This window comes from Astatotilapia calliptera, chromosome 9 (genome assembly GCF_900246225.1).
Source record: "Astatotilapia calliptera chromosome 9, fAstCal1.2, whole genome shotgun sequence".
In the NCBI taxonomy this organism is placed as follows: domain Eukaryota; kingdom Metazoa; phylum Chordata; class Actinopteri; order Cichliformes; family Cichlidae; genus Astatotilapia; species Astatotilapia calliptera.
Window position 1 is genome coordinate 1,298,544 of NC_039310.1, and position 21,234 is coordinate 1,319,777.

The following is a 21,234-nucleotide window of genomic DNA, read 5'->3' on the forward strand; positions in this document are numbered from 1 at the left end:
CGACCTTACACCCACCCATATAATAACTGTAAAAAAGAAAAGAATGAAACAAATTACTTCTACATAAATTGCACAGGTACATTGGGAACAGTTCATAATACCGCCCACTAGTCCAATCACACCACGGAACATTTATTTTTCTATGTTCATGCAGCACTGGCGGCTCGTGGAGTTAGCGACATATGCTAGCTGTGGCAGCACAGTCAGAGATGCATTTTTAAAAGTCTGCACGTCATCAGCAGACACTAACTGCCTGCTAAAGACTTGCTGGGACTATCTGAAGGCTAAGTGACCCACGAGACCATTGCCGACCTTCACCACACTCTTAATGGTGTTAGAGTTTTCCAGAGTGATTCATGATGAGAGGAAAATAAATGTGCATGTGTAGATTTAGTCCAAACGGTTCTCATGTTTCCTCCTGTTTCCGAATGTGTTGGTGGCTGACCGGAAAGCGTAACATACCAGCGATTTGTCACATGGCGTTACGCTTCAGGAGTACGAATGTGTTGTAAAGACGCTGAATCCTGAAGCCTAACAGGACTCTCATGTTCCCAAAGCCTCTGGGTTAAACTTGCCTTTTTGGATCTTTGTTTTATTTAACATCAATTATGCTGATGTGCATGATGGCTGGATGTTCTAGTATTCAATTGTTCTTTTATGTTACCAATATGAATGTGACTGTTCTCCTCTTTCAACTACCAGAACTTTGGAAAGCAGCACATCCTTTCCAGTAAAATACCAGGAAGTTAGTCAAAGTTAAGCCACTCCATAATACTGCCAGCTGTCCAACTACTTACAATGAAGATGGGAAATATTGATTCTTGTTCTGCAAACTTTAAACCACTTACACTATATTTTTGGTCTCCTTTCCTGTAAAATACCTGCTAATTTAAAATGAAGAGCGTGCTACTTAAAATGACTTACAATGTAATTACTTCTGCCTACAACATGCTGATCGCTCATGCCTCATTTCCTTGTACCGATCTTGGCACGTTCACAGATATCTGCAGAAAGTTTCATTTCAATATTAGTCTTTTAATCCACTCTGAAGTCGTCTGCACATACTGTCTGCATCACACCAGATACAGCATCCACGGGGCTGAAATTTGCACTTAAGTGTTCACTTTTGTGTGAAACAATGGGGTCTGGGCTTGGTGAATGTTTTTGCACCTCAGGTCTTTTAGCTTAGACAAATTTTGAGTAGTTCAGCTCAGTCCGCGGGGGAAAATTTCATGCTGGATTTGTGCTGTTGTGTTTAATGTACCGATGGTGAACTGCTCAGCCTGAAAGAGGGACGAAGACCGACTGTGAAGCAGCACAAGTGAGTGCAGGTAAGTGTGTGCGCCAATTTGAACAGCTCCTAGCAGGCGAGTCAGTGCGCAATAGGACGCTCATTACAGCGTCAACACTCATCATGACTGCTTGACCTTTAACCGTCTCCCTAGAGGGCAACACTGAGCTCTGCTGGCTGATTTTGTTTGAGCATTGCTAACTTTGCAATGCAAAGTTTAAACTTTGGGGAACCTCAGATTCTGAAAACTTCTGTTGTGTGTTATTTTTAAAGAAGTGTTAGCGCTAGCAGACTTTTCTTGTGGTATCACAGGTCCCACCACAGATACTAACCCCAAATTGCTCTCTGATGGATCCATCGGAGTATGAACGTGTGTGAATGTTAGCTATGAAGCACTTAGAAAGATGTGCTTGTGTGAATGGGTGAATGCACAAGTTGTGTGAAGCGCTTTGAGTGCTCAGATGAGTAGAAAAGCGCTATGTAAGAAGCAGTCCATTTACCATTTGATGGTAACAGGCTAGCTTTTGGCTTTCTAACATTTGTCTAGAGTTGAATGTTAACCAATGTGTCCGCATCTGTTAAATTAAAAAAACAAACCAATAAGGAAGTGAAATGGATCAAATGTGTGACACATCTGAAAGCAGCAATGTTTTCATGTAAACGTGGAAGATCATAACTGCAAACCTGCTTTTCCTGAACCATAAGATTCTGCAAACGCCTGTTCAGATGTAGTCATTTCATCTTTCACATAGCATCTGGATGCGGCTCACACTGAAATTTATATTCGGTGAGGTGCTGGATTGATTTAAAGAGGGGAAACCAGTTCCACTCCAGTTCCAGTCTTACATTTGTAACGCCTAAGCTGTCATGTATGGCTTATTTTTTAAAGTGGACATAAAACAGTAAATGTATGAGTTTAATTTAATCATTTAACTCAAAAACTGTCATATATGTAACTCTGTGAAGCTGGATTTAAGGAGGAAGTCTTAGGGGGTCGCTTTTGTACCTGGCTGCAACAATGAGTTTTATGTAAAGACAGCAGGGTTGTTTGGCTATCTGAACTGAAATGGAAATGCACCTGTTAGCGCTAATGTTTGGGTTTGGGAAAACAGCAGTTTAACCCACATACTCGTTAATGTTAAGGCTTGGATTTGTTTTAGCCGTGTGCTAAAGAGGCTCCAGAAGAGGCGACCTTTGAAATGAACTCCCATTTGTTAGCACAGCCTTTGTGCTGAAAGTGTTTGAACAGGCACTGATTCCATAAAGAAAAACGATTTGCTTGTTACGTGCTTGATGCTAACAGATTAACTCCGGTTCTTTCAGCTGGAAGTTCAGCTCAGTTGTCTTGGACCACTTGATCTCTAAGGGTGGTCACATCAGCACTGCTGCACTGCTTTCACCATCCAGCTGTAGGTCCAGTAAGCAATCAATGCTGCTAAAAAACAAGCCTCCAAAAGCAAAATCCCTCAGCTAGTATGAAACAAGAGGGTGCCTTTGCCCAGTAAGGGCTCGTACCTCAAAGTGTGACTTTTGCCCGAGAATAATAAGTGGGAGTCTTTGTGTATTGAAAGCTAAATTCTGCATTACGTAAGAGCTGCTGCTGCTGGGGGTTGCCTGACCTCAGTATGAGGACAAAATATGGCAACACAGACTGCAGCAGCTACTGCTTAGACACATCAGAGGCATCTGAGGACACACTCAGAACTGCTCTGCCATAACTGCACGCACAGAGACACACACACACACACACACACACGCACACACACACACACACACGCACGCACACGCACACACACGCACACACACACACACACACACGCACGCACACACACACGCACGCACGCACACACACACACGCACGCACACACACACACACACACACGCACGCACACACACACGCACGCACGCACGCACACACAAGCTTTGCTTAATCCTACTCATGCATGAACTAGTTGTAGAGGGGGCATTGTAGGACTCGTAGGACAAGTTCAGGATGCAGGAGTCAGCCAAGGAATACAGTCAGTCTAACTTGGTTATGACCTCGTGCCTATGACCTGACCTAACAGCTACGACTCTAGAGCAGAATTTTAACAGCATAGCTTTGGATGAACTGGAGTAGACAGAAAGGACTTTGCTTTAAAAAAAGTGCTTGTGTGACTGGGTGAAAGTGAGTAAAGTGCTCTGAGCGCTTCAGCAGTGTGAAAGAGGGCTTTATATTCCCATTTACCTACACTGGAGTTGTGAAAGTCATAATGACTGATGGGACTGATGATCTGCGATACTTCAAGAGTCACATTTAGAGTCTGTCTGTATAAGTGATTCTCATCCTTCAGAGACAAATCATAAGCTCCCCATGACAGCAGCCCCGTAAACACACCTCACTAACGTCACAGGAGAAGAATTCTTGGACCAATCCAGTTGTTCAGTGATGACGTGACGAATCCTACTTCCGGGCCTAAAGTAGTCTGCGTTTAATATGGCTTTTGTGTTGTTAACATGTTTAATGTTATGTATTTTCTTCTATTTGAACTCAAAAAGCTCCTAAAACAGTCAGTGATCACTGTTGACCTCCCTCGGCTTTTATTACCACTAATCATTTATTTAAGCTCAGTTTTTAAAACCTTAGGATGTAACTACAGCCCAGCCCATGCAGCAGTATATGAATGACTAACCTCGTATTGTGGATGGATGATCTCAGTTGTTCTCCTGGCTGAAGTTTGGTCCTTTTACAGCATCCTGCCATGCGATTACATTTGTTCCTGACCACCGAGAACACTCACGTTAACTTTTATCCAGTGGAAAAAAAGTTAGCTTGTTTATATTATGCTAACATAGCTGTGTCGCTAGCGGTCACGTAGCACATCATTATATACCAGCTAGCCCAACTTCAGTAACCCTACAAACGTCACTGCTGTTTAGTTTTCTGTCTTCATTTATGCTGGAAGTGATAACAGAGCTGTACGTTTGAATTTGTTTCCAAAACCCCGCAGTCAGGACATGCTATATTGTATTTAGATAGAAGCTAGCGAGCTAACTCCCTGCTAACTTCTAACTCCGTTAAATGTCATAAATTCCGTTTTCATGGATGCCTGGATGTTAAACTCAATTGTTACACCTGGTAGAGCAGAACGCTGATCATTTTATTAAAGATGAAAGACTTTAGACAGTTTTTCAACTCTCAGTAATGCCACAGTGATCGTTTGATATATGGACCTGCAGCGGAGTTTAGGCCCAGACACGGCTAGTGACGTCAGACTGAACAATCAGATAGCTGATTAGTAGTTCACCTATTGACCAATCACCTTTGAACAGGCTCTGCTTACAATTACAAATGAATCTGTGAAGTATCAGCAATCAGACTCAGTTTAGCTGATTCAGGATTTCAACTTTTAGCCATCTTGAAAAAAAATACTGTACAAAGGTTATTCCCATTTCTGTTTCTTTTCCATGTATTGTTCCATGTTGCTGTACTTTTAGCCAGGTAACAGTTACCTGCATGTTAACTCTGATCTGGTATTACACTGCTGCAAGGTAAACACATCTCAAACCCTGCAGGACTGTGATGTATTTGCTGCTAATCGTCAGCTGACTCCTTTGTCCAGCACGTAATCTGTCTCAGCTCCCATTCAGAAAAAGATGAATTCTTACGTAACCACAATTAGGGACCAGAACCGCACCCAAAATAAAATAAGAGACATCGTAGGTAAAGAACGGGGTCACTAAACTACATGGACATGAAAGGCTGCAACACAGTGTCAAAGAAGCAACTGTGATGTTTCTGCTGCTCTGCCAGATAGAGGGACTCTGTACCAGGCCTGACCAGGACAATGGGCTTGTCAGGTCAAAACAACACAGCATCACAATAAACATTTCCACAGCATCAGTACAACGACAGGGTCACAGCAAAGACTCCAACCTGCTAAATACAGTGGAGCTTTAAACAATACTGTAAACATGCTCTGGCCTTTACAGTATTGTAAAGTAGGTATGAGAGACTGGTGGATGGGACAGCTGTGAACAACAGTCAGCACAGGATCTTACCCGGGGGGAAAAACTTATTTTTGTGTAAAGCAAGCTTACATTAAGAAAACAAAAGTGCAGTAAATCACAAAGCCTGCACAGATCCGTCGTGAACTTCCTATAATAGTGAAAAAGTACAGAGCGTGCTCTCTAAGAATGAGGCCATGGCCTACTTGGGATCTTTAGGAATCCTTCACTGTTTAGACAAGACAGCTTGCAACTAGGTTCGTGGCTATGGTGTGATTTCTAAGATAAAATGATGACAAAGAAGTTTCTCTCATGTGAAGTGCTCTGACGCAGAAAGACCCACGACTGTGAAGCAGTTCTACGAAGGGCTGTGAAAAGTTATCGAGGAAAAGAGTCGTTAATGTGGCGACAATCAGAGGACGTGCTGTGAGTGCATGTCAGGCACAGAGATCAGATGGTTTTAAAATGAGTGGAACATCCCGAATGACAATGCAGCAAAACACAAACATAGTTAAATATGTGAGGACAGCAGCTTACAGCAACCACACTCTGCTTTACCAAAAGGGTCTAATCTGGGTGGAGCTGGCAGGCGAGGCTGCTGTCCTCCAGCTGACCTCCTCCTCTGCCTGCTCCTGAGCCTCTCTGAGCTGTGATAGGAAGCATGAAGCGGCCGGGTCAGGGCTGCTGCAGGACCACGGGCGCTCAGTGACGGTTCATCGAGGGGACAGACTGCCGTTCGCCCCTGACAAACATCGACGGTGTCTTGTTGATTCAGCCACGCCACCGCATTAATCATGTAGTTGGAATCAGTTTGAATCCAAGTAAATTTCTATCCACCGTTCCTGGAACCGTCCTCCCCGAACTTTGTACTAAATGGAGTTTATGTCGAGGTGTGGAAGCTGCATTTCATTGCTGTTTAAAACTTTGCTTTACAGGGTAAAAATGTGAGCGAAAACAGAACAAGAAAGATAAGGGAGGACATCACATATCCTGAGAAAGGATTAGGAGAGCCAGCAGTCCCTCTAAAGTCATGGACGCTGTCCAGAAATAACCATATGGTACTCTAGTGGTCCTCTGGATACTGAATCTGCTTTTATATCTCCTGCAGTCACCGTCTCTGAAGGTGGGCGTGGCCTGAAGTACACCCTGTTAGCTTACATGTATTCATCTCGAACTGTTCCCGCAGATCTTTCCTGTGTGAAACACTACAACACAGATGTAACGATGAAGCTGCACTAATACAAAAATCTAACAGACCTGTGAGGGGAGGAGGTCGAGGTCCTGGAGGAAACCAGGCCGTGGACAGCTAATGCAGTGATGAGACTAATGCAGCGTGTGAGAGTGATGTGCACTGACAGGCAGGAGAGGGGCAAGGTGTGTTTGACGTGACGTCTCTGTAGCGCGAGTGTGTGTGTGTGGGACCTGCAGACATCTTTAAAACACAAACGCCCATATACATACTGTAGCTGTCAGTGGATCCTTCCTCCCTCCATACGTTCTCCCACTCTGTGACCCCTGTGATGTCACTGTCTCCCCCTCACCTCCTCGTCTCAGCCTGAAAACAAGCTTTGGAATGAGAAACATTCCCTGATCTTCTTCACATCAGTGATTGTTGGTTTCTGTTGTCAGGACTAAGGAGATGAATGACCTCTGAGGGATTTCTGACTTCTTTCTTTCTTTTCTTTGCTCATATTTGCAATCGTGCACGCCTCGCTGTTACGCATCACAACCGGCTGTACTAAGCCGAGCGGGCGGGGGGGCGTTCAGCTCCAACCAGCAGGGATTTCTCAAACCTGTCAAAGCAACAGATGAACGGGTGCACGCTTCAAAGTGCAGTGGAGAGCACAAGTTGTTGCTACCCTCCCAGAGCATTTCCCACATAACGCCACACTCAGATCTCCACACTCAAGAAGAGTGGGTGTGGTGGCGTACAAACACACATGCATCCATGCAGGGTTGCACAAACGCATACACACACCTAATATAAGAGGTCGTCACGCACAGACGGTGGAGACAGAAAGCTTCACAGAGGGAGGAATTAGGGTTTTTTCCCAGCTTGGGGATTAAAGTCACATCATGAATATTTTAAGGAAAGATTTAGCATTTCTACCAAATCACTTCAAGTAAAATCAGGATGTGAGAAAGTCAAGTCGCCCAAATATGTGCTCAGCTACAAGTGTGAAGTTATGGTGCTTCGATCGCATGAACCGTATGTGACATAACTGAAACCAGGCCGGTGTGGCTGCTGAGGCTTCAGACAGCTGGCAGATTTGTCAAATACTCCAATGTTTTTGGTCATCTTGGTCACAGATCAGCCACAACAAATGAGGAAATCAAGAAAATAAGACGTCAGGTTTGAGCAGCAGACTGACAGCAATAAAATCTTCTATTTTTAGCCTTTTAGTCTAAAGTCTGAACAAACAGAACTCCAAACATTATCAGGAGAGGACTTGAGTTTATGGTACTGTATGTCTTTACTGTGTGATGCTATATAAAACATATATGACTAAAGTCTTCAGCTCTTCGCCTTCACTCAGCCCTTTAAAACACACTTTAAAGGTGCAGTCAGCCATTTTTTGTAAGTTATTCAACAGAAAAAAGAATATTGTACTCATAACTCACATTGATCACGGGGTAATTATGTCTTAGAAAAGACTGATGGATTGTCATAAACTTAATTCAATAAAAACACATCGAAACACGGACCTGTCATCTTGACCATGGCAACAACAGTCGCCGCAATGCGCTTTATACTCTAAGGTCGACCTACAATAACACACATATAGAGAAAACCCAACAATCATATCACCCCCTATGAGCAGCACTTTGGCGACAGTGGGAACGAAAAACTCCTTTTTAACAGGAAGAAACCCCCAGCAGAAGCAGGCTCAGGGAGGGGCGGGGCCATCTGCTGTGATTGGTTGGGGTCTGTTTTATGTATGCAGCTGGCAGAACTGGGAAGTTGTACTTGAGTAGTTTCTTACTTTTACTCCCTACATTTTTAAACACAAATCTGTACTTTCTACTCCTCATATTTTCAAAACAGGCTTGTTTCTTTTGGTTCAACATGTGAGGAACGTTATTATTTCCTGTCACTGCACGGCCTGCAAACATCACACCCATTTGAGCCTGAACAGTAACACGTGCACTGTTCGTGTATTAACCACCAGAGGACGTCACATCAACAACTGCAGGTGTCCGGAAGTTGCAAAAGGGAGTGATCACTTTAAGTGGCAGGTAATGCAAATGCAGGGTTTCTATCAGCTCCACAAACACACAAACTGTTTGTGTGCAGTTTGTCTCACAGTGTGTTGCAGCTAAAGGTGCAGCTGAGACAGGACAGGAGAGAGGCTAACCGAAGGATGCTCAGTGGGGTTCGAGAAACTGGACGTTTCAAGCTTACATGTAAATTATTATTATTTTCCTTCTTTTCTTCTAAGTGAGACTAAAGTTTGGATCCCATCTACTGCTATTATTTGATCATTACGTTAATACAGCACGAGGCTCAGTTAGCTGTGCACAATAGAAACGTCCTCCAAAGAGCTACTCTTACTTTATTACTTTGAGTACATTTCAGAGTCTCTACTTTTTAACTGAATCACTACTTTACTGGAGTATTTTTTCAACAGTAGTATTTATACTTACACTACTGTACTTAAGTACAGAATGTCTGTACTTTGTCTGGTGGCTGGTTACCAGCCAAATATTTCGTATTCGTCCATGTTTCATGGCTGCACATTCAGGCTCAAGAGATGAAGGATTAAACCTAAAGCGAAAGAGGCAGAGCGCCCAGCAGAATACATTTGGACCCAGGAAGTCGCTGCCCGGTCTAAGCCAATGGACACCTCATAGGGTTCATTTGGATTAGTTAATTTTTCTTGGTATGAACTAGATGTTAACTAGAAATTCATAGATCGATAGAAAAAGAAATCAGAACCCTGTTCTTCATGTTTCTGCGAGCTGAAATGTAACTTTACCTTTTAAAAAAAGCCTGAGCGCACAAACCAAAGGGAGGTGCTCATCTCTGACATTAACACTGACAACGTTCCTCGGAATATCAGTGTTCATGGCACGACTCAGATAAACTAGTTTGGTTCATAGTAGCAGCCGGTTCGATAAGTGCAGACAGGTTCTTCATGACCTTAATGTCTCTGATCAGGGGAAAAAGAAGCCGTGGGGAAGGTGGGAACTCTCTGAATGAGAACGTGAGGCTACAGGAATCTGCTGCTCCATGGAAACATGATTCCCACAGTGTGAATCCCACAACTTCAGCTCACACAATACTTTTCCTTAATGTAATTTGGGTGTTGAACATGGTGCCCGTGCTCAGGCTCCTCCGCCCTCTGGCCCGCCTCCACCTCATCTCAGCACTACTGTGACTGCCTGACGCAGACCTCCGCCGTGCCATCCGTGATCACTGTTAGTGCGGTGACCTCACAGCCCGGCTCAGGTGAGCGTTAGGTTTGCAGAACGGACTTTAATAAAAACATCTGAACCGTGACGAGGTTTTTGATGATGCTACAGTGTTCAGACGGGTTTCCTTCATCAACAGTTTTAATATTCCACAAACATTTCTTAAAGTAAGTCGAATTATCTAAAAATAATACATTTTCCTCCCTGTGTTGAACATTCTGACAGAAAGCGTTCGAGCGGCGTGTTGCCAAAGTCTTGCCATAAAAGCTGAAATCAACTCAACCTGCACCTGACTCAACCTGCTCCATGTAAGGAGGATTAATCCCACCATGAACCTCCGACACAAACTCCATGCTCGCTCTTCTGCACACTTGTTTGATGGTAATTTGTTGTGATGGCAGCTTGTCAACCCAAATGTACTCGTAAAAAATAAGCTTAATGTCCATTCCTGCCAAAAGTGACCAGTTTGGTTGTTTGGCACATTTTTCTGCAGTTCAGCTGAGGATGATGGAAAGCTGTAGAAAAAGCACATGAGCTGTTACTCCAAATAAAAAAGACAAAAACCGGATATAGCTGGAAAACCTCTTTCCATTTTTTACATTGTGCACATTTAATCTGTTGCACAAAGGAAAAAGAAGCGTAATAAAGAAATAGGCTTCAGCTCTAAGAAGCACCGGAAAATCATTCCACGGTGGCACACGCTAATCTCCCAGCGTTACGTTAGGAAACGCCGCCGCCTCCAAAGGCTGCAGGATTATTAAGCATGTTGTTCTCTTAGAAAGCTGCTACGATAGAGGAATATCTGGAAAAGGAACGAAACATTGCAGCTAATATCAAAGGCTGTGAGAGACAGAAATAGAAAGCAGTCAGAGGTTTAGAGCCGTGTGGTTAGAAGAAAGAGAACTCAAGGCAGGTGAGTGTGTGTTAATATTTCTGTTTATTGGCAAAGGCAGACAACAAAGAGAGTCTCTAAAAAGGACACGCAGATCGATGCCATGACAACAACTGACAGGAAACAGGCTAAACCTTTGTGGCACACAGTTGAACAATCCCTGCATCTAAAATGTTAACAGGTAACATACATGACTGAACTCATAGTGAAAGCTGCACTGAACTGTTGTTGGGTCTGTATCCAGCTTTAATGCATCACAGAGATATGCTGTTCATTTATAGGCAAGAGACGCAAAAGCAGGGCCGCAGCAGGTGAATGTTGGCCACCGGTCAGAGCTGTGTGATAGAAAGCCACCGTGCATACTCAGCTGTAAATAATGAACAGCTGTGGGCGGCAGGTCCGTGTTAACTCGTGGCTACCAGGAACGTATCACCAGTTTGGACAAACTAAAATGTTCGTCCGAAGGAACTGATGGCATACGTGATGATCGCAGCCACAGACCCAACAAACACAGGAACAGCTCTAAGAAGATTTAACAAGACGTACGTTTTTGAAACAGCAATTAAAAAGAATTGAAATGAAAGCTTTCAGAGCTACAAACCAAACTTTCCATCCTTCAGTGAAAAAGAATAAAAGACAGAACTGCGTCTCACTGACATCGTTCACATCAGTGACAGTTCGGTTTAGGCATACCTACACATTTGGTTTACTAAGGATGGTGGAGAGGCCCATTAGATCACATCAGGAGGAAGGGACAGCCGGAAAAAAGAATAAATAGTTCTGTAGGGTTTCAATACACAAATACCTCGTGTGTGTGTGTGTGTGTGTGTGTGTGTGTGTGTGTGTGTGTGTGTGTGTGTGTGTGTGTGTGTGTGTGTGTGTGTGTTTTGGATGCTGGGTGTTGACAGATCAGCCTTGCAGCACAGGCAGCTCTGAAAGGGTTCATGCCTGGATGGTGTTTGAGTGTGTGAGGACACGAACATAAATCCACACGGGGCCACGACTTTGTTCATGTGACTTTAGGCTTCTACATCTGGGAAACTGACATGAATAGGACAGGACTTTATTAATAATGGACAAATGTGGCTGATTTGCAAAGGGAAAAAAATAGTGTTCGAAAGGAAACAGTGGAAAACCATTGAGGTCAAACAGGAACTGAAGAAGGAAACGTGTGACCGTGCATACGTCCAGAAACAGCGCTGATGTACCCAGAGTGAGTCACAGTGTAGCAACACGTTATTTGGAGGAACAGCGTGTGCTGAAGTCAGTGTGTGTGTGTGTGTGTGTGTGTGTGTGTGTGTGTGTGTGTGTGTGTGTGTGTGTGTGTGTGTGTGTGTGTGTGTGTGTGATGAGTGAAGCTGATGTGAGGTCTTGTCCACAACCTCAGACTTTCTCCTTCATGCTGGATCAAGGAGCAGTGGATAGGACTGTGTGTGTGTGTGTGTGTGTGTGTGTGTGTGTGTGTGTGTGTGTGTGTGTGTGTGGTACGGGGAGAAGGGAGGAGGTGCACAGAAGCAGAAGCACAGCGGGCTGACAGTCAGCATGGCGATGGAGGCGGGTTCTAGTCCTCTGAAGCGTGGGGATTGGGAAAGGATGAAAAACAGGGGCGTAGGATAAAAGAAGCATCATGGGAGCAGTAAGAAGGAAAAGTGTAAAAAAGACATTGCAGAAAAGAAACAATAAAACAGAAAGAAGAATATAGAACAACAAAGAAGAGTGTAAATATCACAAAACAGGGAGAAAAGAAGGAGGATAAACAGGAAGGGATAAGGAGGAAAAGGGAAGAAACCAGGTTAGTAAAGATGTCACAAAATCAACAATGAGAAAACATCTCGTCCTCAACTCATTACTGGACATGAAAAGATAAACGACATCCTACAGCTGAGTTTGTGTGCCATGCAGAAGCATCATGCAGAAGCATCATGCAGAAGCATCATGCAGCATCTCTGCACACACACATCTGCATTTGCACTGTCAGGATTCAGCGTATGCTCTCAATCCTCTGACCCAGTTACCACTTATACCGCCTGCGTCCTTACCTTGGGGACTGCTGCAATAACAGTGATGGATGGAACCACTGTGCCTGATGAGGCTGATGCTGTGTTTACCAAAGCAGGAAGAGAACAGGTTTATCAGCCTAAACTGTGCTCCTGCTGATCTCAGTACAGATGCAGTGTGCGAAATCAGCCACCTTTTTATTAGAAACAAATGCATGCAAACACCACGGTAACACAAGTTGCCCGTGCATGCAGACAGTTACTATGGACTTATTTACATGCAGACCGCTTCCTCCCACTGTCATCAGCATCCATCCTCACCGTGACTTCATCTCAGTGGATCCTACACGGGATGTGAATCAGCATCGGTTCGACTCGCAGGGCGGCTGATTGTAAACTGAACGTTCACTGCATGCGACTGACTACTGGAAGTGCTTCCTTTGGTTCTTGTTTGCTTGTGTTATAGATTAAAAGAGCCACTCGATTTACCGTGGTGCCTTTTTTCCATCAAAAGCCCAAACTCACCGTTCAGACCTGCTGCAGCCAAGACGACAGAAAGACCAAGGAGTAGACAAAGAAGCTCTTGGAAAACTAAATCTGCAAAAGATGTTTGCAAAGCTGCACCAGTGGAGTTTGCGGCTACTAGTGGTGCAAGGGATCAAATCTCTCACGGTTCGGTTGGGATCACGCTTTTAAGTCACGGATCGGATCAATTCTCGGATCAGCAAAAAAAGAAAAAGGACAAAAACTGGAGATACCAACAGATTGCTTTCAGAGATGTGTGACTGTAATGTTTGCTGTTGATGCTCCACCAGTCTGTGGACACCGTGCAGTTCAGAGGCTTTTAGAGATCAACACATGCATAATATTTATGTGGACGAATATTTGTATTAAATGAGAACGAGACTATGATTTTAACCAAAGGAATGCACTACTCCATTTCTAGGTTAGTTTATGATTACTAGTCTCAAGTCTTTTAAATCCACATTATGTTTGCCTGCTGGTGGTGGTCAGAGGGCCCGGGGGCGCCAGTGTCCGGCAGCCTCGCCTCTGTCAGTGCGCCCCAGGGTGGCTGTGGCTACAATGTAGCTGCCATCACCAGTGTGTGGATGTGTGTGTGGATGGGTGGATGACTGAATGTGGTGTAAAGCGTTGGCGTCCATAGGGACTAAGTAAAGCGCTATACAAATGCATCATTTTGTTCACTGTTATTCCTTTTAGAGTGAAACAGATAATAAAGCAGGGCATGCTTTCATCAGGAAATAACTGGCAGATATAGATGAGCCGGCGAGGACAGAGCTTAAACCTGCATCTGTGTCATTTACTGTGAAGAGGAAGTGAATCGGCAGTAGGCTGGAGACCCTGCAAATACCTCCTCTTGGAGTCTGATTGGTCGAGAACAGACCTCCTCCACCCACCACCACCATATTTTCCCTGTGAGTGTAGAAGATGCAGGGATGCAACCCTTCACACTGTGCTGATAGAGGCAGCAGTGGGAACTGGGCTTTGCCAGTGAGGGACACGATACACAATCACTTACATACCCATGCATAATCCTTTCTCCAGCAAAGCCATGCAGAGCAGCACTTTATGGATCATCAGCATCGCGACCAAAAACAGCGAACAGAGGAACAGAAGTGTGTATGGGCTACTTAAGGTTGGGAGGTGGGAACAAAGACTACTCAGACTACTGGAAAGGAAAGTTTAAAAGAGAGAAAAAAACAGATGCTCTGATTTCCAAATGGAGCACACACCCACACACAACAAACACTCCTCTCATTGGTCTATTCGTGTTTGAGCAGACAGCCAGAGAGAGATCCGATAGTTCATTAGACGCTCTGTATGCGTTCCTCATCTCTGCTGCTTAATACTTCAAATGTGAGATCAATTTATTCCGATCGTATGCAACAGGACTGCTGAGCACACAGTGTGCAGCTGACGGTCTCTCCCAGCATTGCAAGGATCCCTGCTGATTATCAGCGCAACAATCTGACAACTTCCTGTAGCCACTTAAGACTCGCTGTCATGCAAATACATACAGTCTGATGTTAAACAGAAAAGCAAGTCTTTACTACTTTTTCTGTCTTTTTTCCAACGTTAAACTCGTTTTCTGCTCAGTTTGAGCATCCTGCAGATTTTAAAAAGCCCCAAACATCCCACACACAAACAGGTACACACAACCAATGAACGTGAAGCTCCAGATGGATGAAATGAAGCTCGACAGGCAAGTAAAGGTCAAGAGGCCATGATGGGTGGATGGCGACGACCAGCTGGCCTTTGCAAACAGACCAGCAGGACAGGCGATTGTGGGACATGTCTTACCAGGCTTTTGCACCCCACGAGCTTCCTGCTTTCCATTCTCCATTGCAGTACCCGCGTCTGCACACACACACACACACACAAACACGAAAACAAGCAAAGACATTACGATCCATCAGAGTGCTAATGGTTTGACCTGAGAGGAAATCAAACTGCACGGCGCTGCGCTGCACGGCGCTGCGCTGCACGGCGCTGCTCTGCACGGCGCTGCGCTGCACGGCGGACATACGACACACCGAGTCGGCAATCGAATGGAAACCACTGACCCTGTCTTTACTGGCTTTTTAAAGGGCATCTGGATATGGCTGTTGTTCACTTGAGGTGCGTGTTTGTCTTCTGCCTGCCTGGGGCTGTGCTTGCTAATACCACAAAGGGCAGTTACGGTCAGGCAGGGGCAGGCGACGAGACGCATATATCGGCTGGTGTCAGGGGAGGATGCTGAAGGAGTGATGCTGTGTGACATGTGACTTATGAATTATTGACCTTTGTTTGAGAAATGTGAACTTCAGACACACTTTTACACAAGTAACTAAAACACTAACGACATGAATGTGTTGTGACGAGACTGACCAAACACTCTTAATAATGTCTCAGGAATGAGCAGTATGAGGACAGAAAGCATTGAGGCACCGCCGACCTCAGTCTGGCCTCATGGTATCAATAGTGTCAACGGGTTTCACCATAAAGGTGCTGATACAGCACTCTTCTGTGCTAACTTAGCTAGGGCTGCTCGATTATGACAAAATGATGATCACGATTATTTTCACTGATATTGAGATCTCGATTATTTGACGATATTTATTTAACAATAACAATGTGTTGAATAATGACTTTAAAGATTGTCAAAAATAATCTAAAATAGTGCAAACACTGATAACAGTGTAACAAATCAATGAAAAATGTAAACATCTGTGTTTAGTGAACTTTGCAGTGTTGCTCTGTGGTGCAGCTACACTGTAGCAAAGTTTACACACTGTGTCTACTTGATCCACGTCTGACTGAACCCATAATGTTTCCACACCACTGAAGTTTTTTTACCTCTCTTTTCAATCAACAGCAGTCACTCTCCTCTCCAAATAACTTCTGCTCAGCTTTCCGAGCTTCCCTCGGGTCCTCTTAATCAGCGGTCCCCAACCCCCGGGCCTCGGACCGGTACCGGTCCGTGAGTTGTTAGGTACCGGGCCACGAGAGTTGAGGCTCAGGTGTGAAATGTCTGGTTTTCAGGGTTTTTAATCGGTGTTCAGCGTTATTTTGTTATCGTTTTTATCGTTAACTCGGTTTTCCTGGGTCTTTTCATGTGGTTATGAATAGAGATGGCACGATGCCACTTTTTTATGTCCGATACCGATATCATAAATTTGGATATCTGCCGATACCGATATGAATCCGATATAGTGTTTTTTAATCAACAAAACTGTTTTTTAAATATCTTGCTGCATTTTGTATAAGTTCATACTCAAGTTTAAAACAACAACTACACTAAAGCTATTCTGTTATACCTGTATGCAAAAAAAAAATTTCATAGTTCAGCAATACTGATCAATCTAATAAACTTAAACCTGCACCATCCTCCCTATTCTGGTATTTTAAAGAGTACTTAGCGTAAATATTAAGCAACCTAACTAATAGGGTTCCAACTCCCAGCAACAACAAAAATAAATAAATAAAAAATAGGGAACCACCCCTCACGCTCCACCTCATGATGCTTAATCGACGTAATCAACCTTAATTTGATGCAGTGTGAAAAAAATGCACAGAAATCAATTATTTTTCAAGAAATATTAAATAGATTCAACATCTTTCTTCAACAAAATTGCAGACTGCACAGATGGTACCTTCCCAAAGGAAAATGTACTATAGCTTACTAGGGTATATATATTAGACTTAATAGTCACTATATACAGTAATTGACTTCTATTCATTTTACATCAAATTAAAACTTTGGGTGTCAGATAATTATTTATTGAAAGCTAGACATTTTAAATGAGAATAAGAAAGAAAAGTATGTCTTTGTGCCCCCTTTTCCCTGTTCATGCCCTATCAGCCCCCCTGGCTAAACTTTGCTAGATCCGCCCCTGCACAGTTACCAGCGTCAGCTACGTAGAAAAAGATCCTCGAGTAGAAAGTAATAATAAATAAATTCTAACAACAGCTGATCAAGCTTAAACGTGCTGCTGTTGTTCAGCCGCTGGTTTCCTCTTTCTGGTGCAAAGTGGGCCAAAAACAAACCAGAGTCACGGACTCGCGACAGAAAAGCCGATCAGCTGATCGTTAAGCAGTTTTATGATTGAAGTAGCAGCAAGAGAGCGAGAGGCAGTCGCTCCATATATCGTTTGGTAAGCTTAACGCAGGAATGCTTTACAAACATTCAGAGATGGACTTACACACTTGCTTTACTTCTCTCGGGGATAACTTTGTCGGAGATGAAATGCCGGGTTGCCATCGAAGCTCCACATGCTATCCAGAGCACCGACAGGTCCGGCATGCCACAGCTGCTCTATCACGTGATGCATACTGCTCCGACGTGCTAACGTTCTGAGGTGAGTTACGGCGTGTTGCAAGTTTTGTGAGGTGCTTTCGTGATATTTAATGGATCGGATTACATTTTTTATTTTTCTCCGATATCCGATCCAGTAATTTAGGTCAGTATCGGACCGATACCGATACGTAATATCGGATCGGTCCATCTCTAGTTATGAATAAACCTTCTTTTTTTCGGTACCGGTACTAGTTTCATTTTGTTGTATTTATCCGCGACACCTTAAAGGCCGGTCCATGAAAATATTGTCGGGCATGAAAAGGTTGGAGACCGCTGCTCTTAATTGTTGTGACGCGTGTTCAAACGCAGAGAGGTGCGCTCGATTTGCCACACAGAGCAGCGCGAGAGTAAAGCACGAGGGAGGGGCTAATAATCGGCTCAGTCATTTTTAATGATCGTTGAAAGCCCAGATCGTAATCGAGATTAAAATTCGATTAATTGAGCAGCCCTAACTTAGCACTCAGGAAGCAACAAGGAAGGAAACGTGTGTTTGGTCCATTACTGGTGTGTTCCAACGATTCCTCTCAGCTGTAAATGACATACTGTTGATTTCTCTTTAAATGGTGACACATTTGTAAGGAAAGTGAATTTGTGGGCTGTACCCAAAACTTTCCACATCTTCTCTGCTACGTCAAACGTCTTAGTTTGCTGTTGACTGCTGTCGTTTATTGAATCGGACAATCGAAATCTGACAAAACAAGACAAACTGAGAATTTCTAAGAGGAGCCGGAACAGGATGTGGAAGAAGCATACGCAGCCCCAACAGCCTGGCACCGCCTCCTCCTGCAGGTCACACACTGCTGTGGGGTCGTCAGCCAGTGTGGCTGCGTCGGTCAGTCTGGCTCAAGCTAATTCCACAAGTGTTCAGCTGGGTTGAGTTTCAGATCTGCAGGCAAGACGCTCCACCCTCTGCACTCGTGAACTGGAGGTAGTGTCTGTTAAACTGTGGGGGCGAGTGCTGTCATCTGTATGGACAGAGTTCAGTCCCAGACTCTGGAGATATGGGACTGCTGCTGCTTGCATAATCTTCAGATCTCTGCACTGAGATTGCCTCCAACATTGCTTTAGTGGGAGATGCTGGCCCACACCATCGCACGGCCTCCATCAAAAGCTGTTGCAATGAGCATCACGTTCCTCCACACGTTCAGGTTCCAGTGCACGCGTTGCTGACAGCAGCACAAATGGTCTGATGGTGAAGGGCAGGAGTCCCAGCAGACGTGTGAGACTGGAGACTGACCGTGTGCTGTAGGGTCAGTAGGTAGCTGCTGACCATATCGTCCTGCTAATCTGTAGCAGACTATGTGCATAAGTACTGACAGGGTTGTCTTGTTGGGGCACCAGCTTCACAGCCTGTCTCTGACTTCCCTCTACATGACGATGCTGCAACCATCAATAGCAGAATAAGCTGTTGCATTGGCAGAGAAGATCTGGCAAGTTTTTCATGGATGCAACCCACACACTCAACTCTGCTGCTCAACCCACAGAAGCATTTTCCTTACAAACGTGGCGCCTTTTATAAACAGTAAAGACTTATTGACAAGAAGCAGTGTTACAGCAAAGAAATAACTGCCGATCCAAATCAAGACTAGGCTTAGTCACGTACTAAAATTAATGCTAAATAACAGGAACCGTTTATTTTCCACAAGACTGGCAGGTATGGGAAACAAATGGAAATCCTTCTAAATTCCACAGTGGCATCATGGTGCTTTCTCCACTTTGTGAACAAGCTACAATGAAAACAAAGCTCCGAACCTTTCTGCAAATCACCCCACAGAGGTGCGTGTGAGAGTGCAAATGTCAGATGCAGTCAGATTGTGCCCAGGTACAAATAGCGCAGGTATTCTGGTGAATTCACACCATGCGAAGTCACGCCATGTGCTGCCCCCACCGAGCGCTGTGCAGACAGCTTGCCCACAAAACCAAAGGGGTGATTTCCAGAGGTAAGAACGTGCCTGGTGGAGACGACTTCCTGCTGCTTGTTACATGTGAAAAAAGGACAACTGTGGAAAACATCCCGTCCTGGGGAGTTTAGCTTTTCCAAACGGCCTAAGTAGCTTTTATCTGTTCCTAAACCGCTGGAAGCGCCTGCTGGAGGGCCTGGGAGCGCCTGCTGGAGGGCCTGGGAGCGCCTGCTGGAGGGCCTGAGAGCGCCTGCTGGAGGGCCTGAGAGCGCCTGCTGGAGGGCCTGGGAGCGCCTGCTGGAGGGCCTGGGAGCAGCTGGAAGTCTTTATCTACAAAGATAAACTTTAAATCTGCTTCTTCAGCTTTACAGACATTTTTTATCATTTTATTTTGGCTTTTCAAGTCTTATGTTTTTGAAGTTACTCATAACTGTGTATTATTTGTTTTATTGTTGCCCTTCTATTCACACTAAGCTCCTATTTATCTAAACTTTAATAATAACAACTTGTGAATAAATGCCCCATAGCTCTGTTCTTCTTCGCCCCTTTGTAATGGTCTGATTGGTCAGCTGTGCACATGGGAGGTTTTTCACGCCCAGAAATATTCAGTTTTTCATAAAGATGCAAGTCTTACTCGACTAATCGTGCTAAACGATGCAGCGCTGGCATGATTTCTATCACAACGACGCAAGCAAGGGCACGTAAACAGCAGGATGCAAACCGGTGCATGCCGTACGTACATAAACACGCGCTGATGCATTCAACCACCGAGCACGGAAAGGAGAGGCGTGCACAAAAACATACAGATAAAAGTCGAATACGACGGATGAAATGCACGAGTGCAGCACTGCACATTACTGGAGCACCGGGGCTCTGAAACAATAACTCACAGAGGGGGGAAAACAACAACAAATGTACGCCACCTCCATCTCCCTGTCATGCTGACAGAGGACAATGACTCGCGGACTGCCTCGCCCTGCTGTTTGGCACTCGGCGTGTCAGCATGTGTGCGTTTGTCCAAATGCACACAGCGTGCCACAGTTGATCACTGGCAACGCCACCCACGGCCCGTCCTGCAGCCGGCTGTCACTGACGAGTGCCCACACACAGTCTGACTGTCTGACCGAAGTGTCTGGCTAACCAAAACAGGCCCGAGAGCTGAGTCATTCTCGGCTAACCGTCACTTCTTTTTTATTCGATCCATCTACTGTTTGTCAGCACTGGAGCTGACCTCTTTATTAGATCGTGTACTTTTGCATCCTTCTCAGCCACAGTTCAAACTGCAGACAGCAGCTTAATGTCGTCTCGCCACAGAGGTCAGTTTGGGACAACAGCTGATATTCACTTACTGCTTTCTTAAAGCTCTGACAGGAAACAACACTGGCAGCTCTTGACAGCTTACTTATTCTAATAAAGCTGTGGTGTTTGTCTCGGAGCTGCTGCCATTTGTCCTCGAACTTTGGAATTCCTTCTGATTCCTGCAAACTCAAACTCAGCCGAAGGGTAACGTGAAACTCCTCACGACAACAAATGCACCGCACCCAGGAGCTTCAACACGTCGCCCGCGGCTAATGACCCAAAGGCATCTGATCACATGTGCCACACTTATTTTAGAAGCTTTCTGGAGCCAAGCAAGTTGCTCAAGGACACTTCTTCTTCTTCTTCTTCTTCTTCTTCTGCATACTTCTACCCAGCTGTCTCACTTCCTCCCTGACACACTCAGAGCATTTACTGACAGCTCACAATAAAAATACAGTTTCCTGTGTCATCCCCACATTTTACAAGCCAAATGTTCAAAGCACTGACTGCTGCTCTGCGTATCTTCCGGCTACTGTCTGCCCTGTGGGTGAACGACACCCGAGCAGATCCAAGATGGCAGCCAGCGTGCAGCAGCG

The 21,234-nt window shown here is 44.7% G+C and overlaps 1 protein-coding gene across 4 annotated transcripts in view; it reads right to left on the reverse strand.

Moving 5' to 3' along the window:
• LOC113029212 (microtubule-associated protein 4-like) overlaps positions 1-21,234 on the reverse strand; it is a 70,626-nt gene that overhangs the window by 13,646 nt on the left and 35,746 nt on the right. For 3 of the 4 annotated variants that reach the window (XM_026179964.1, XM_026179967.1, XM_026179965.1), the window contains exon 3: positions 14,903-14,959. The exons of the other annotated variant lie outside the window; for it this stretch is intronic. In XM_026179964.1, coding sequence (XP_026035749.1) covers positions 14,903-14,959 — 57 coding nt within the window. The remainder of the gene's footprint in view (positions 1-14,902; positions 14,960-21,234) is intronic. 4 annotated transcript variants of the gene reach the window in all.